The sequence below is a fragment of the Bactrocera oleae genome, chromosome 4, assembly GCF_042242935.1.
Source record: "Bactrocera oleae isolate idBacOlea1 chromosome 4, idBacOlea1, whole genome shotgun sequence".
NCBI classification, from domain to species: domain Eukaryota; kingdom Metazoa; phylum Arthropoda; class Insecta; order Diptera; family Tephritidae; genus Bactrocera; species Bactrocera oleae.
This window is the reverse complement of record NC_091538.1, coordinates 366,200-385,629: the sequence shown is the minus strand read 5'-3', so window position 1 is coordinate 385,629 and position 19,430 is coordinate 366,200. Positions and strand designations below refer to the sequence as shown.

The 19,430-nt window shown below is 33.9% G+C and overlaps 1 protein-coding gene across 2 annotated transcripts; it reads right to left on the bottom strand.

Annotated features, from left to right (window-relative positions):
* Nucleotides 1–455: 455 nt before the first annotated feature.
* Nucleotides 456–18,128, bottom strand: Nipped-A (Transcription-associated protein Nipped-A). Of its 2 annotated transcripts, XM_014234792.3 has the most exons (21): nucleotides 17,827–18,128; nucleotides 15,928–16,113; nucleotides 15,679–15,873; nucleotides 15,456–15,622; nucleotides 15,296–15,392; nucleotides 15,102–15,240; nucleotides 14,670–15,042; nucleotides 14,420–14,513; nucleotides 14,214–14,357; nucleotides 13,952–14,158; nucleotides 13,277–13,894; nucleotides 11,486–12,878; nucleotides 11,127–11,422; nucleotides 9,045–10,655; nucleotides 8,680–8,980; nucleotides 8,459–8,618; nucleotides 5,636–8,399; nucleotides 4,395–4,931; nucleotides 4,191–4,319; nucleotides 1,281–2,498; nucleotides 456–1,224 (listed from the first exon to the last, which is right to left on the bottom strand). In XM_014234792.3, the coding sequence occupies exons 1-21, from the start codon at nucleotides 18,052–18,054 to the stop codon at nucleotides 652–654; spliced, it is 11,430 nt and encodes a 3,809-aa protein (XP_014090267.2). In that variant the 5' UTR covers nucleotides 18,055–18,128; the 3' UTR covers nucleotides 456–651. The 2 variants fall into 2 exon arrangements, with proteins under 2 accessions (XP_014090267.2, XP_036230151.2); XM_036374258.2 differs by lacking the exon at nucleotides 17,827–18,128 and having other exon boundaries at nucleotides 15,679–15,886; nucleotides 15,928–16,012.
* Nucleotides 18,129–19,430: the final 1,302 nt, after the last annotated feature.

The following is a 19,430-nucleotide window of genomic DNA, read 5'->3' as shown; positions in this document are numbered from 1 at the left end:
CTTTTCGGCCACTGGCGACCAAGTGCGCTTACATATTTGTATGTCTATATTTTAGAAATTGTCTTTCCTTCATGCGCATGTACAAATATATTTGCATATACATGCCGTTTGTAAAAAATCAAACATTTGCGCAACCGACAAAAAAAAAGGCGCAGGCGCACCATCATTGACCGATAAGATTCGAGCAATTTTGCGACAAATAATACTTTAGACAGATTTGGGTTTACGTAATTAAATTAAAATAAACGGAACATTAAAAATATCTTAAAAGATTAAAAGAGTTCAGCTTTTACATAATCTTGTTGAACGCACAGTAATGGTGGTTTTTGAAATATTGTTTGATACAGAGGGACAAACCTAAAGAGAAAATTTTAACAAAAAATACTTAATATACGAAAAACCAAATCAACTTTGATATTTCTGTGCGCAGTTAAGTTAAGACAGTCACTACAATATATGTATGCATATATTTCATTTTTTTATTAAAAAATCAAATGGTATGTACTTATATTCATTATGATAAAAAAAAAATGTGTTTGCTTTTTAATAACAATATGTTATCATATATGTTTTGTATGAATTTTCATTTAATTGTCACATGAAATCCTTAAGCATAAGTATAATATATTATAAGAAATGCGTTTAGTTATTTTACAACCACGGATGCCATGCAGGGTCCATCCGACATAAATTATCTGGATTTATTGCAGATTGTATCAAATTTGTTACTTTTTTAGATTCTGTATTATCAAAATATGAAATAGCATTTAGACGTGACATTATAACTGCGACAGCTTTATTGATCAAACCGATGGTGTTATCCATAGCGTTCATATCAATGGTTGATTCCGGTAACGGTTCTACAAGTTTATTATCACGAATGCGTTTCTTTTGTATAGCAATTATTTCGTCTCTGAGGATTGCTTTCAGAATGGAGCATAGTTTGTAATTTGGCTGTACAAAGCAGCGTGCAGTTGCCACCATTGCCGCAGACAAGGGACCTGTTATTCCAATATTTGTTACAAACTCAGCAATGTTAGGAGTAAGTCGAAAGGGTACGGGTCTATTGGAGTCGAGCTCTTCTTTCTCATCGTTAATATCGAATTTATAATATGAAATATTCATTAAACCAGAGTCCTGATGTATATACATCATATCTGCATTCAATCTAGTCAAATGAAGAGCGTGCTCACATAAGAACGCAAGTGCTAACTGTAGTGTTAACTATAAAAAGGAAAAATAAAATTTCATATATGTTTTTATATAAAAATTAAACTCACCATTTTCCTGAATTGCCAGAAATCAGTAGAAGAAAGAAATCTATTAAGAGCCCAATTCTTAAATAAAGTACTTTGAATCATTGTGGTTTGTACTTCACAAAATATATCACACAATACGGTATGGGTGGTTTGAGTACCTCGCGACTGAACTTCAGAGAGGCGATCATAATACTTCACAATCGGCAGGTCGTGATCTATTTTAAGCTTTAGACAACACTTCTTATAAATTTCTTTTAAAGAAATGCTTGTAGGATTGTCTTCAGCCAAGCGCATTTGTGGCGAAATAGGAACTACTCTGGGAATAGTCATGTTAAGAAAGCGTCTTGCAGTTTCTTTTTGTTTTTCTAAATAATAGTTAAGCATTCGCATTAATTGCAACACACGTTCTTCTCTTCGGGCATCACCGAGTCCAGTGTCTATGACAACCAAATATGGGTAAATTTTTCCATTAGTACCACGAATATATAACCTTCTTGCTGCCGTGTTGTTTTTTTGAACAATTTCCACCCGTGGCATAAATCTTGCAATGCGAATATGATAATGTGAAGAAGACGGCAGTAATAATTCACCGGGCAATTCTACTTCCGCTGTCTTTTGACTGAAGTTCGACAAAAATCGACATTTATCTTCAATGAGAAATGAAGTTGGCAACTTTTTAACCTTAGCCTCTAGCGCCTTTATCCATGTTTTTAATTTTGAAATAAGGTTATGCAATTTCATAGCTCCCGGTTTGGAGAAATCGAAATCATTTGTAAATTGTTCTTTCATTTTTTGAAAGACTGGATCCTGAAATGTCACTTGAGCCCTACGCGCTATGGATTCAGAAGCCGCTGAATTTGAGGCAGATGTTGCTACTGATCCCGGTATATTTTCGATGCCAATGCCAAATGTCGAACCTAACTTTTTAACGAAATGTAGGGTGTGTGGGGTAATTGTAGCTTCGTTAACAGCGCTTCTATTTTCAAATGCAATTGCATAACACTTAATTAGACCCTGTCGTAATTGTCTCAGTACTTCCTCTGTCCAGCTTTCTCTAAACCAAACCATTTGATCTACGATTCCTTCTAACGAGCTGAGAATTGTTGGGTGAATCTCACGTTGAACATGCATAACTTTTGAACAACGCCACATAGAAGGCGTTGCTTTAATCGGGTTAACTGTTGATCCAGAATTAGTTTGTGCGTTCACTAATTGTCCAGTATTTTGACTGTCGATAACCTGAAAATATTGAAAAACGTTTAATACCATTCGAGGTAGGATGTAATCAAACGTCAGTTTAAATTAGATACACTCCCAACAATTCTATTGTATTCTCCTTCACAATGACTATACTTATCATAACGCCCCTCAACAATTCCTTCCACAGGGTTTCCAATATTTTTCAAAGTTATGACATCTCTTCCCATAGCCAAATGTTTTTTTCGACCCAGGTTTTACTTTACAACTAAAATCAGAAGCTCAAATATGAATAGAACTGTGATTCTATTACCTCTTCTATTATTACTCCAACTATTATGGATAAAAAGAAAACAAGTAAGGAAGGGCAAAGTATGGGTGTAACCAAACTATTCATAATCTCGCAAATCAAAAGGATCAAAGCAGAGGAAAGTTTTAACAAAACTTTATATTAAAAAATGTTGCGTAAGAATTTAAAGTTTGTTATTAGACGACACCGTGAATAGATTAAATAATACATAGTAACTTATTAACTTTAATTATAGGTCATAACTGGCTTAGTTTCTTTACTTTATTATCAAATTTAACGTAATTAACTCAGATGTGATATAAAATAGTCCAGAGAACCGGAAATTATTATATCATATTGAGGATATGAAGTTAAGAACAAGGTCTAGACGGATTCCATTGCCATTGCCCAATTACGACATCCTATTACCATCCAAAATATAAATAATTTGAATCTGAAACTTTGCCGACCACTGATCTAGACCGATTTCAATCATACTCAGCGTAAGCCACAACACATTTTACGTATTGAATTTAATTAAAATACCACACATACTGACCAACATAAACGGTTTAAAGTTAGGTGGAAAGACGTAAATTTGGAGTGATTGCATTAACTTTTGACATTGCTCAAGTACACTCAGCAACATGTTTTCATGCAATTTAAGGAAGATATCTCCCACATTGACCGAGATATTTCGTATAGTCTGTTAGAATAGCGAAAATCATTATATGGGTAATTCGTGGACCGATTATACACATTTTCGGCATTAAACTATAGTATATCCAATATCATACATATAATTTCAGGTGTTATAAACAACCGTTAGATGAGGAAATATGTTGTTAACGTATAAAAACAATTAGCTCAGTGGATTTTTTTATAATAGAGAGATCCCTCAATAGTATATATAAAAAAAACTCAATTCCGAATTTTTTGATGATACGTTGTTTTCATTTTAGGTGACGATTTGTAGTATATATGAATGTTTTATGTGTTTAGCAGGTGAACAGGTGACACTATAACCAAGCAATAAAAAGTTTGAGAAACACTACTACTAATTGCATCAACTATCGAGGCAATCATTTGAATAATAAATTTACCTTTTTAAAACCTATACTTAAAGAAAATGAAAACACTACATGTGGCTATATAATAAATAAAGTTAAAAAACGTGTTTCGAAGTTTATCAAACTAAAATGTGAAAAATAACTCTTAATATAATCAGGCAGTAATAATGAACGTAAATAAAAAATAAATTGTATTACTGTGAGAAAAACGCGAGTGCTTTGTTCCATATTTTTCGTATATCCAGTATACCACGCTTTTCTCACAATAATGCAAGTACTTTTCGGTAATTATTACTTATTATTACATTAAGCTTATATTAAGCTTTAAAAGCGTGTTTAGTTTTTTTTATAAACTATATTCTTTAATTTTCTTACCGTCGTTTGGAGTTTCCCCATACACCCGGCTTGTTCAGCAGTTTTATGTTTTTCTCTTTGTTCAATTTTTAATGTTAGGTACAATGTGCGAATGGGAAAGTACACGGCTTGAGGATATAAACGTCCTACCTGTAAATAATATTATAGCTTTGTAGTCAGCGACTGAAAAATTTTACTATTTGGACTACAGGAATTCAATCTTACATGACTCAATAAGTTCAAAATAACGTTACTTTCGTACTGTACTAAACAGCAAAGAAGTTGTGGGATCCATGGCAGCCAATACGAAGGTGGTACGCCTACCACATATTTTTCTAAAGTACTCATAAGGGTACCACTTGAGTTATCGTAGGACAAAAACCATAAAACTTTTGCCAAATATTTTCTCGTTTTGCTTTCATTTTGGTGTCGACAAGCATGTAAATAACAAGTTATCGCGTTAACGGCTAGCACCATTTGCTTATCTTTAAGAAACATTTGTTCCATATAATCTCCCCACATGGCCCAAGCTTTTGTTAGACCGTCATGAAGTTGAACCGCTGCGCTAAAAGCTTTGCCTGCTTCTTCGGATCGTCCGATCTGAGCTAAAAGTAACCCTTTTAGGGCATAGAATTCCGCATTCATTTCACCAGTGAAATACTTTAAATTTGTTGATTCTATTACTTCGAGAGCTTCATTTAATTCTGTTTTTCCCGAAGAAGCGGCCATTTGTAAATAACACTTCACTTGCTGTCGTATTTTCTAAAAAAGACAATTTAATAAGAATAGTAGTCCATATACATTTATTTATATGAGAACAGCCAAATAACAGATATCCATAAAAATTATTTGGAACGATTTACTTGGCTACTATTGGTGCTATGTTAAAAAGTTTTGTATGCAACATATGTGTGCCCCTACGATTTTCATCTAATATTCACTCACTACAAAAGCCTGTATATTAAGTAAATTAATAAACATAAAAATTATTAAGATTAATCTAAATGTAAATTAAGAGCCAAAAAGTACTGGTGTCCACGGTACGGTTTAGCTTTATGTTAAAAATTTCTATAAACCTTGTGATTTGCAATATTTACAACATTAGTGTTTACCAAATATAGTTAAACAATGAATTATGTCTATGTCATCTTATTATATTTTTTCAGTCTCCGAAATCTCTCATTAGCTGAGAACAATAATTATTTGGTGGACAAAAAGAACTTTACCTTAATGAATTCAGGGCGAATGCGGTCGAAACATTGACTGTTAATAACACTTTAAAGCTCAACTATTGTTTGTGAGCTCTAGCTTATGTACATAAAAAAATAAAGAAACAGTAAATGACTAATCATTCTTTTAGGAATTACTAAATTAATTTATGCAATCAAGTATAAAAATCTATTTATAGAAATTCAATTCGATTTGCCTGGAAATAACAATCTGTAATGTGTACATTAAGTGCTTACCTGGAAACAGTCTACAATTGGTACTGATGGTATGGTATATATTCGAGACAACGTCTCTTGACAAACTCCAGTTAAGTTATGTTTTCTGGCGATCTTTCCGAAGTAAATTATTGCTTGGGCTGAGGCATGTACTCCAAGCATGGTGTTTCCCTGATCTGACTGCTGCTCAAGGTGCTGTGTGATTATCTGGTAGTGATGCTGTCGCCATGTGAATATATCGCTCCAATGAGATAAATCGTCTGCAACTACTGGTAAACGATTTCGCCATGTCTTTACAATTGCCTTCATATCGTGAATAGAAGTGTTTCGGGATTGAACTAAGCCTTGATGTATAGTGCTGGCTTCATGTAATTCCATTATCTGTTGAGCAGCCTGTAAATACTGTAAATGTATATGGGAAACTATAGATGGCAACTTTCGCCATTCCTTCATGCACGACGCAGATGCATTTTCAATATGTCTCTCAACATTTAGAAGTTGACGGTCTTCCTGATGTAGTATCGCCAAAAAGCCTTTGTACAAATGAATTTTATATCCAAATTGCTTTGCAAAAGATTGCTCTGTTTTAGAAATTGCGTTCTTCATTAAATTCCAGTCTGGTACTCTCCATGCACTTTCAAGAATTAGAAACATATTCTTTTCTTTATTTGTTTGAGCATAATCCAATAGAATATCCCACTGATTTAATTCTTTTGCACACCGTATCCAATGGTTTTCCCAAAGAAGCAATTCAGTATTAACATCTGTGTTAATTAGTCCATTGGCTTGGTCATGTTTAAATTTCGACATTGCCAAATCATACGCTCCTTGAGCTTCTTCGAAAAATCCCATTTGCTCGTATGCTATTGCAATATTAGTCTCTGGATAATGCGCATACTTTAACCATAAGCCAGCCCAAAGGTCCTCTTCATGCATAGTGGCATACATTTGGGAGAGAGAATCATATATTACGTTCTTTTTCGCAGCTGAAAATGTATCGTTCAGATCTGTTTCGGAATTTTCCGCGGAAATTTTTCTAGTGCCATGATGGAGTTCTTCTAGTACTAAAGTCATTCGGTGCCATAAATTGTGAGCTCTTCCTAGATAGGACATTAAATACGGTGGAATATATATGGGAGGATCACATTGCATCAAACTTTCTACAAATGTATTAAGTGCACTTGGAAAGCAGTCTTTTTGGACTACATTACTACCAGAAGAAAGAAATGGGACAAGTTCCCTTGCAATTAAATGCTGTTGCTCCTCGTCGAAAATTGTCCACAATCTTGGAAAAACTATTAACCACACGCTTTCAGCTAACTGTATGTCCATATGGCATAATTGAGCAATAGCTATTATTAATTGTTCCGTATTAATTTTTCGATTAGCTTCCAAAAATTCAATTTGTTTATTAATAAGAGCCTGCAGCTTTCGCTTCGGATTTTCCTTGTCACTATCACTACTGCGATTTACACTCCAATTCGATTCAAGATCGTTGTCAAATACATCTTCTTTGTCTTCAACTTGCGTATTATCAAACGATTCAACCTGGGATGAAGTATATATAACGAAGCTACTTTTGTCCTGACCTTCAGCAAGATTTATAACTGATTTAATACTAGGAACTTTATGTGCTTCACATGAGTTTTGTATTTCTGTCATTGTATTGGTGGTCAGCACTAATAGTTCAATGCACTGTTTTATCCAATAATGTGTGCCAATAGAATCCCAAGCTTGCGAACATATGATGTAAAGAAGTCGATCGTGAAGTCTTCTTCTCATTGATGCATCTAAGATCTCAAAAAATTTTGATCTTATTTGCGGATCCTGGCATCGTAGACCGGTTAAAAAGGCGCCTTCCAGTTTAGCTGTCAATTCAGTTTGTTTATAATATTCATCTCGATATATATAGTTGACTATTTCTAAGAATTGGATATTCAATTTTTTTACATCTGAAAACTTCTTCTCCAAATATTGCATAAGTTTTACTAATAATATCGATTTTTCTCTTATAGAAGGTATCTGCATTGTGGGATTTTGTTCTTTCGCTTTGATCCATTCATCGAGCATTTGTATTATAGATTCTAACACATTCACGTCCAAGCTTTTCTCTATGAGATTAACAAGAATATTTCCAATAAATAATTTTCGCACTTCAACGCCCATAATTATTATTCGATTTTTTATTAAATCCAATGACAGGACTAGTAATTCTACGTTATCGGCATTGGTTGTCATAGGTTGTCCATTACCTTGCGTATTCAGATGATCTTTTGTCAATCGGTTCAAAACTCTTATAAATTGCAACATAAGCTTGTCTATATAACTTGGATTATTAGATGAACAGGCTTTTAATACCATTAGAGTTCCAAATAAAGAGGGTGGATTGGGTTGAGGGCTTTTTTCGTATAAAGTCAAATTGTCAGCAATCATTTTGCTTATAGCACTATATAATGTATCAAGATCCTCGTGTTTATGATTTATATCTGGAGGGAAAATTGACATAAGCCTTGTGAGAAATGCATTCATTAGACGAACTATCCGTGTATTTTGATGAATAATACAGCTTGAAAGCCCTCTTTGGATTGGTCTTATTGTTTGCAGTAATTGATCAGCGGGTAAAACTGTTGTTAAAAATGTTACAAAATCTAATCCTGTGCAAATATTACTTAAATTTGGCGTTGGTGTTTCAATAGTCATAAAAACCTTATCCAACCAATTAAGTTTAAGTTCGAATGGTTGGGGCCATTTATTTTGCATTGCCGATTTTAAAAGTATTATGCATCTAAAAATAAAATAGTTTATAACCAATATAAGATTAAATGGAAACTCAGGAGCACATACTTCCGAGATAATCCCTCGCCAGGAGAAATAACTGCAGGTTGGTTATCATTTACTTGACATGCAAGGCGAATGAGAAAATTAAGCACTGTGTCACAATGAGTTTTTTCTAACGAACGAAAACCGTCATCTAGCTTTTGGCTTTGAGAAATGCCAGCTGTACCTAATATGTATAAAGTATAAATTATCACCAATCCGCAAAGCTACAGCAATCATTCTATTACTTTGACTAATATGATTTCGCGAGCCATCCGTGGCGATAGTTTTCTTGCGCTGTAAATTGGCTTCATCAGATGCCCGTTTATTTATATTATCGCATACCGTCACCCCATCATCGCCATTTATATTCTCTGATTTTGCGTCCTTTTCGTCATCTTTAATACGTTGTCCCTCCCATTTAATAATGACATCAGCAATGTCTACAGCTAGCTTTCTATGCTCCAACGACGCAGTGGGCGGAAACCCAAGACGTTGCATATAGTTAATAAGATGTTGCACTAAGTGATGGCGAACAGGATAATATACCTTCAGAAGAGTTTCACATATTTAGTTAAAATGCTATCTGAAGTTAATTTGATTTTGTTTTTACCTTATAGTGTCGAACAATCAATTGAAGAATATGAAATAGTTGCTGCATTAAATGTCCTTCTTCAACGATTATTTTCTTGGTCCAATGGGTCAACATAGTATTTCCGTCTTCCATTCTTAAAGGCATTGCTGGGGTTAAAACATCAAGAGCCTGACGAACGACAGGTCTGGCCTCAAGGGCATGACCCTTTAGTAATGAAAGGAATACTTGTAAAACAATCTTTTTGTGTATAGCCAATCGAGCAATTATGTGAGCCAGAAGAAGATGTCCATGATATCGGGCAGTTGGGTCTACGGAACTTTTACTAAGTAAACAAGGCCAAGCAAATGTCATTAGCCGGCGAAGTTTGTTACCCTGTCGTTTATTATTAGCATCACCGTCATGTATATGCTGTGAAGCTCTTTCCACAAGTAGACAAGCGAATTGTAGTAAGGCGATTCTGACGGCATCCTCATTTGCATATGGCTTGTCAGGGTCAAAAACTTTACTTATAAATACAGATACTACATTACTATCGTCGTCGGTATATGATGTTGGAGGTGCCCCTATCAACTTATTTCCTTCCCTTTTATCAAAGCTAACAACGAAGCAAGGTATAAGCAAAGCTGTTATAATTTTTGCCTTAAGATCTTCAGAAAGCGATGTTCCGTTAAATTTTTCAACAAAATGGAAAAATGCTTTTCTCTTCCAGTCCACGGTGTAACTTTGAGCCACAGTGTTTTGTAAAAATTCTCTTAGAAAATGAAAATCCGGAATGAAATGTAAACATAGGGCACGTAGCAGCTGGAACAGTAAATCGATATCATTGGTGTTGTGCGAAAAATATTTTAATAATATCATTCCAACTAAATGCCACAAATCACAAGTAACATTATCTTTACACGTGCTATATAAGTTTGTCTCCCATAACTTTTTCAATGCTAACACAATGTCCGTTTGTGTAGGAATCCACTGTTCGTCTTTTTCCATGATTGTATGTACTAACAGAACGGCTTGATGCAGCGCTTCATATTTCTGTGACTGATCGAATTGTGCATTTGAATTCAATGTTCCATTTATAAATTTGACCAAAATACTGGATTTTTGTGTTTTTATAACAGAACGAAATGGTTGACCACATTTGTGATTTAATAAATATAAAAAGAACCTATTCCACTGAACATTCACTATAATGCCATCAGAAAGGAATAAATCAACGGTTTCAGAAGGGAATCGAAGTAAAAATTTGATTAGAGGTTCGCGGTACGGACTTGACGATTCGATCATCAGACTTTTTTCGGTTTTCAATACAAGCTGACAGAGACTGTCAATGTATTTTGGAGAAGCTGCTGTTATTTGATGAAACATCTCAATTAAAGTAACTACTTTTTGTTCATATTCATCACGTTTAGCAATCGTAAAAAAGTTTCCGCCTTGATTAGTGCTTGATTTGTGAGTCGTAATTGACATTTCTAAAATTTTTTGACAATGCTGCAGTATTTGTTCGCTTAATTTTTCATTAAACATTTGAGGAAATAATTGTGTGAAATACGAAAGCCTTTTTGTTGCAGTTAATGAAAGATTTCGATGATCGCCCAAAGTTAAAAGTAATGGTCGCATGCCAGCATGAACCTGTAAAACATATATATGTATTATATATAATATTACACACGTTATTTGTAACTATATACATAGATATTTTAAGTTAAAAAATTAATATCACATTTATCTACTTAAAATAAATTCTGAATCTAATTATTCGTTTTATTATGGATCATATGAAGAATCGTTGTTCTTCTTCTTAAATTACTAAAAACATTGTTAATGTGGTTAGAGCTGAGCAGCTTTTTAAGATGTTTCAAAAGTACGTTCCTTTGAACTAAATGTAGACATAAAAAACAGATACCCTTTTAAAGTTTCCATAATTCATGATATACAAGTATGTGTCAGGTGGTAAAAAACGCTCTTAAAAAAAGAACTGTAATCATTTTAAGGATTTTTTCATGCACGCATAAGTATTTTTTATATAAGTTTTTATAGTGTTCTGAATTATTCTAAAATATTTTATATATTGTAGTTTGGTACGTAATAAGTGTAAATTACCTTTTCTTTATCGATGTGAATTCCAGATATAAAAATTTTTGTGCAATTAAATGCTGCTTCCTGTAATTCCTCTTTGTTGCTCTCCATTACTTTGAAGAGGATGTTAATAATTTTTTCTTTGCATTGACTGTCAGTAATATAATGACAAGCGGCCAATGCTTTCAAAGCGCTTTTTCGTAGTGGTATGAGATTCGGCACATTTTTGTAACAATCCAACTTATTAAGAGTCGCATCTTCAGCTTCACTAAGAGTTAACAACTCGTGAAAAAACAATCTGTGGTAATTGTTAGTAAGATCTAAAACATCATAACTTGATCAATAAATGGTATACATGATTGCAATGCGTATAAAAATCATACTTATCGTGAAAAGCCTTGGCTGAAGAGTGGTGCAAAAGGTATTCCCTTCCATTAAACCAATCTGTGCATTCGCCGGTTGATGTCTTAACAAGTGTTTTTTGGGGGGTATTATATCCGCTAAAACCTCTTTATGTGGATCCATGATCTCATAAACGGTTTTCTTTTGTAATTGGGCAATGAAATTAAGTGACGACATTGCCTCTTCTCGAACCAAGGCGTTGGAGCTTGTTACTTGTCGAACGAGCTCATGAACAATTTCATACATTGCTTTATTTTGAAAAGTAATTATATCTTCATTATTGTTTTCATTTTCTAGAGGCACCATGCATAATTGGAGCATGTTTCTCAAGTTACTCTTAGCTACATCTATAGCACCGCTGGATACTTCACATTCCAAATCCATTAAAACGAAAAGAAAAGCTTTTAAAAATGTGAATAGGTGCTGATAAAGAGACTTCAATGACATATGCTGATACAAAAATTGGATAGCTTTGCATCCGCCTACTTTAGCGTACCATGGTCGCTCATAACAAAGTGCAGTCATTTTTTCAACAAGGTATTGAATCAATGGTAATCGGCATGCTCTTTCTTTTGTCCCCATTATTGTGCTTGCTGTCTCCAATATAAGTTCCATACAGAGATGACCGGGCTTGCACAATTCTTTTTCCTCATGTCCCATACATACAGCAAGGGCATCGATCAGCACAAGTGGGTCAACACCTTGGGAGCTATGGTAATGCTTATATGGAAACGGACCTGCCTCTTGAGCTATGGCTACCATAGTATAGTGCCGAACGACGGCAACCATAACGGGAAAAACTGATTCTCGTAGCTCTTTTATTGCGGAGGCCACTAGCATTCCAGTCAATGCTATCTGATGTGTTTTACGTGAATTATCTTCTTCTAATTTACTTTGAATGATTGGTGAAATCATGATGTTCCCTTCTGTGAAACTGTTGTGCAAAAATAATTTCTGCAAAGTATGTTTGTCATCATCAAGATTAATAGAAGCGGCTAAAAAACAGCGAATAGTTTCCCAACTTTGTCTTCTGTAAAAATCATCTGTTGTCTTAAAACTAAGGGCCGTTAGGGCAGTTTCAATAGCCTTTTCCACTGGAAAATCAATAGGTTTATCGTGATCTTGAAAGTAAGTAATAACTGCAGTGGGTACGGCATCGTTTTCTCTAAACTGCAATGTCTGTGGCTCTGTCATCATTTTTCTATTTCCTCCTCCAAGCTTGCCAAGTACACGAAATGCAACAAGAGCAGCATTATCTTGATTTCTGAGCGTTCGCCAAAGAGCTTGCATTAAAGAGGCGCGCACAGGTTGAATGTGATCATACAAAAAGTCTGGTTGTAGATTGTCTACGCAAAGTTCTAAAGTCCTCAAACCCTAGGGAGAATGAAAGAGCATATAATATAATAACCTTAGTTTCAATTTTATAAAAAAAAAAGCAAATGCAGCAGCAAAGAATTGATATAAGAAATAGATTTGTTAAAATTAAAAATATCAAATGGTTTATAAATATTATTACTATCCTAATTTCCTTCGCAAACATATTCTAAACAATTAAATTTTTAATGCAAGTTAACTTTATCATACAATATACGATATATGTTTAAACTTCTACAAAAAAGAACAACTTCATTTCAGATTTGACAAATTTTACTCTCTGTTAACACATTAAAAAAAAGAAGAACTTTAACTAATATTAATCGTTTTTTGCTAATTATTTTCATCCAGAAAAGTTTGGGTCTAGAAAATTTCAAATCAATCCATTTTAAAATTACCTGACTTATTAATGTTGACGAGCCATTAAGAGCAGAAACTAAAGGATCCATAAGCATTGGCAAATATGGTAATAAAGAAGACAATCTAACAGGTACAGTCAAACATAACTCAACAAAAAGGTCTTTCATGTGCTGTTTGTGAAATCCACTCTGCAAACGATTTAATCCTTCTAGTAAATTTGGTAGTAGTGGCAAAAACTCTTGATATAATAAATCGTGGCTTCCTCCTCCAATTGATCTAAATAATGCACGCAATAGTAGGAAGTAGTTGTATGGATTTTCCGCCGTTAATGCTAATTCCATAGACCTGTTGACAATGTTATGCAAATGTGGACGAAGCATCTGCTCATTTTCCACTGGAAATAAACTAACGCTTCCAAATACCAATTTAAACAATCGCAAATATAAAGGTGAACGATCAATGTTTGAACCCATTTCATCCATTTTTCCTAACAAATACTCAACTAGAACAGTTGCGAATAGAGGTGATGTTGTAGGATTCGCTAAGAACGAGTTCGCAACAACTTGAAGCGAGGAGTTTTTAGAAATCCGATCGACCATGAAATCAATAGTAGTTGCAAAAACTTCTTGAAAATTTTGAGGATGCATCATTAGAAACTAAAAATATAATTATATATTTAAAAAGTCAAGGAAATTTGAATTGTATGTGATTACTATGCCACTGAAGTGTTCCAGAACTTCTTTTTCCTCTTTAGTTCTTGGTCCCTGGTTGGATGTTCTTTGCTGGTTATTAGTAGCGATACTTATTGTATATATATCTAAAGCCTCCATCGCCCAATAAACCAAATCAATATAAATTTTTAGCTCACTTGAATCAAATAACTTTTCTTGATTACTTTTTACAACGTCGGCGGAAACAGGCTTTAACAAATATAACATATATTATACATGTTTAAGTAATATTTATTGTCTATACCTTAGAACTTATGAAACCCCAAGTAATAGTTTTGGCACCACCAACTAAGGTTTTAACCAAACCTCGATATTCTACTATATTAGCAGGGCATATCCAGTGGCTCCCAATATTCGTTTTCATTGATTGATCACTTGCTGTATTTTCCTTTAAGCAATAATATTTATTTAAAACAAAGTTAGTCAATTATTTCTAACAATATTACTCACTGTAAAGCCATCCTTGTATTCATAATTGTTGTTACCGATTGAATTTGAAGATCCTGGTGATAAACTCGATGACTGTGAGGAAGCCTGACTCTTCCTATTTAACATTGAGTGTATGAGTTAGTAATATTTATTGTAACTGAATATATGTATAATCTTAATATGTTAAGTAACCAAAATTTGTTTCTTTATTTAGTAATTCAAGAATTTAATGAACTATTTATTGTTTAACTAGTGTGTAATAGAGACTCACCACTTATCTATGATTGGAGGTAATAGAATTTTAGCTATAGTTTTGAATTTGTAGGCAAACACTTTTAATAACGAAACCAGTATGTTTCTTGCTTTAACAGCATCCAATTCACTGTGTTGCCTGATGCAGTCCACTAAGTTTAACAATAATTTACAAGACATGGTTTGAATGCCAGTTGCAAGAGATTCGTCATGAACATTTTTTGAAAATAAATTTACTGCTTTTTCTAGTACATCCAGAGACAAACTCTGTCGCACATGGTGAGCTAAATCCGCCAGTGTTGAGTATGCTAAAGGTCTGATAGATTCCAAAGTAACTCCTTTTCCAATCAATAAATCTTCATTGAACAACTTCTCAATAATAGGGACGAATTCTAAAACAGCAGAATTTTCATAAATGAAAAATATTTTAAAATAGTAATATAGGTATTACTTTGACGAAGATCCGTTGCAAAAATGTGGCGAGCAGCTATCAGCAACTCTTTTCTCAAATGAGCGGCCTCTTTTGGGCATAGCTCCATTAAACTAAGCATTCCATTAGTAACTGAAGCTGAATGTGTGAGTATTAGGTCCTAAATCAATTCTTTTTAGTAAATATTTGGTTAAGTTATTTCATATATATTTTACCTGAAATATTCTAACAATATAGGCTAAAAATGATAAAGTCTTAACTTGTGCCCCCATAAAATCAACGAATATTTCTTTATTAAGGTCCGCTGAATTCCTAAAAGAAAATAAACAATAATATTAAGATTTCATTTCTATTATCTACAAATTCATATATCACCTATGTTGAACAGAAGGTTGTAAGTTTATTGTAGTCATAATCAATGGAATAAATTCAGAAACTTCTTGATGTACCGCTGTTTTATATATCTGATACATTAATACAACGATTATGGGTAACTCTTGCAATACCCTTAACGACAATACCCCTTTCGGCAAAAGATTGAACTGAAATATTTTTTATTACTTTATGACTTCAGTGTGATTGTTCTAAGTGAACTTACTACTTGTGGAGGTGAGTCTTGTAAATTTTCCACATTTATTACCCTTGGAGCATATGTTATAGATAATAGATGATCGATATTTAACTCTTTAATATCTTTTACTCGCATCGGCTGCTGCTTCTGTTCAAAAATTTTATTCATATGATTTGGTAACTCCGTATATATATCCTTTACATACAAAAGGAAATGTTGAACCTGTAAAAAAAATCTTTACCTACAATGTCATATTTTAGCTTAACCGACACTTACCTCTGGATTAAATGATGGCCGAAAATGTTTATGCAATTCAATTATGATTCTTAGACTAACTAATACGTTTTCTTCGTTATCGCTTCTTAAAATCTTGAGCATTACTGAAATTATGGGTTTTACATGTTGTCGTAAATTTTCACTTATAGGTAGTCGATGAATCATTTCCAATATCAATTTTCTTATCTACAATTATACAATGTGATTTTTTCTTTTATAAGGTGCAAACGTTCAAAATATTTTAAGATACTAAAAATTTGGCGCAATATTTATACACATACAAGTATGTAATGAATAGTAAATATAAATATATCAAAAAATTAATTTATATATTGTATATAAATAATGTTGTTGTTTTTATAGCGATGAGTCTAAACCTTGTTTGGAGGGGAGTGCAAATAAATTGTCATCGAAAACATTTAACGGGAAGTCCATTAAACAAACAAACACGATGTGATCGGACAAAAGGGAAATTTTTATCGAAAAGGTTTCGGAGGGCATACAAATTTTATATAGTTCCATCGGAATGCGGATTGAAGATCAGGCAAAGTTGGTCTTCTGTAAGGAATTCTCCGTCGGACATACTTTCAGGCTACCGGTCACTGCAGTTTTTTTCAAGCAGATGTGGTTGCCTCTAGGGTAGCAGTTGATATATTGCTCCTAAGTGCAGTCTCTTTCAAGGAGATAATCATTCTCGTATTCTTATGAGCTCGTGCACTGTGCGATCAAAATTAGTTAAGCAGTGCCTGTCCTCACTATTACAGGTATCAAGCAACTTCATCATCAGACCCTTAGAAAATTGCAAAGCAGATGAACCCGGAAGAAAGGGCACCCTTGTTACTATTACAAGAACGCATTATCCTTTTACCTTCTAGCGCTAGGTCTATGGACATTCTAGATCACTTGAAGACCTAAAACCTCTGCTCTGGCATGAGAAAATGTTTATCGTCAAATCACCAACCTGCTCGACAAATTATGACCACCGTCATAGCGTTCCGGTAGCCAGAAGGCCCCAAAATGTAAAAAAAGACCATACGTGCGCATATAACATCGATCATGGTGAACGCTAGAGGATTGTTACAATGCTGATGGTTCTTGGCGGATGATTGCCAGTGATAACGAAAGCCAATAGCATCTATTACTCCAAAGCGTTTAGTATTATTCGTAATTTTTTTTTTTGCCGATTGCTGTGCTCCTGCTCACTTTAAGCTAACGGTTAATGTCTCTAATTAAAGCGCACCTTTGTGTCTATATATCCCTTTGTGTCGATCTAGTGACAACCACCTACTGCAACCGGTTTGTACGCCAGTGACCGCAAAAGAATGACACATTAACCTATCAAAGAGCATTTTCGCCAACGGCCACACTTCTGATGGTGCTGGGTGGGTGATTGAGGGTGCTAATGGAGATACATAGCATATACTAAGTGATCCAAAGCGTTTAAATTTTCTAACAAATGCATCTCGTTTTTAACGTTTTTTGAATACCGAAACGTGTTTATGCATCAAAATCACCTCAAGCAGCAGAAGCTTGAAGAGAACCGTCTTTTAGAGACATCAAGAACACATTCTTCAACTATGCTAAATATATTTTTCATCTTACACAACAATCAAAGTGTCCAATGGAAGCACTATACACCCTTACACACTCGCTTCCAAAGAATAACTCCTATATATCCAGTTTTGACCTCGGAATATCAACAAATGACCTGCAGGTAACAAGTCAACATTTTTTTACATCCCCTCTCTTTAGACTCACTCTATCGAAACAGCTGGATTTCTCCCAGCCAGTCCCACGTTAAACAAACTCGATTACAGCACCTAATATCTTACCAATAAGTAGGATTTGAATAGTCTATATAACATTTACTTATTATGCATGTATGTGAATATAACTTACATGTTGAGAACTATTTTCCTGAATGAATTGCGGCTCTCCATCCTGTAATATCCTTATAAACACTTTCAATGCTAGTTCTAAAAATGCAGGATATGACGGACTTTGTACAATTAGTTCAAAATGTTCACTAAGCTCTTGTGCAGCTTTAAACTTAATTTCCTCTTTTGCTGCAGGATCACTTAGTATATTGACATAACTTCGAAATGTGTTAAATTCATTTTGCGCCATTGTGGCACGAATAACAAAGCTATTACACAGAATTGTTTAATAAATAATTGAAAATATCACCACTGCTGCCAAACTACTTAGTTTACTAATGTTGCCAATTAATTTACTACTTTAATTATTGCGTGTATCATATTGCTTCCACATGCCATAGTTGCTATCTCGACATATTTCAATAATCATAATAATCAATATTGCCAATGGAGTGCAATAGTTATCAAAATAATTATGCGAATTATTATTATCAGCTATAAACAATAAAGTTTATTTTAATTTCTACATAAAAAAAATTTTAATACTAGAACTCACAAATCGACCGATTTGGGAACACATATGTGAAATAGTGACCCTTTTGCTTTAAATAAACCAAGCTCACAACCTTTGTTTACATTTAGCCAAGTCCACAACCTTTGTTTACATTTGGGGTTCAATGAATCATTTGTTTACATTTTGTGGGGTCAATGACCCTTTTGTTTACATTTTATGAGGTCATTGCCCTTTTGTTTACATTTTTCAAGACAATGATCCTTTTGTTTACATTTTATGATCAAGGACCTTGTTGATTACATTTAGCCAAGTCCACAACCATTTTTTACATTTAGCCAAGTCCACAACCTTTTTTTACATTTTGGGTTCATGAACCATTTGTTTACATTTTGTGGGGTCAATGAACCTTTTGTTTACATTTTATAAGTTCAATGCCCCTTTTGTTTACTTTTTGCAGGTCAATGACCCTTTTGTTTACATTTTATGATCAAGGAACTTTTTGTTTACATTTAGCCAAGTCCACAACCATTTTTTACATTTAGCCAAGTCCACAACCTTTGTTTACATTTTGGGTTCAATGAACCATTTGTTTACATTTTGCGGGGTCAATGAACCTTTTGTTTACATTTTATAAGTTCAATGCCCCTTTTGTTAACTTTTTGCAGGTCAATGACCCTTTTGTTTACATTTTATGATCAAGGAACTTTTTGTTTACATTTAGCCAAGTCCACAACCATTTTTTAAATTTAGCCAAGTCCACAACCTTTTTTTACATTTTGGGTTCAATGAACCATTTGTTTACATTTTGTGGGGTCAATGAACCTTTTGTTTACATTTTATAAGTTCAATGCCCCTTTTGTTTACTTTTTGCAGGTCAATGACCCTTTTGTTTACATTTTATAATGTCAATAACCTTTTTGTTTACATTTAGCCAAGTCCACAACCATTTTTTACATTTAGCAAAGTCCACAACCTTTGTTTACATTTGGGGTTCAATGAACCATTTGTTTACATTTTGTGGGGTAAATGAACCTTTTGTTTACATTTTATAAGTTCAATGCCCCTTTTGTTTACTTTTTGCAGGTCAATGACCCTGTTGTTTACATTTAGCT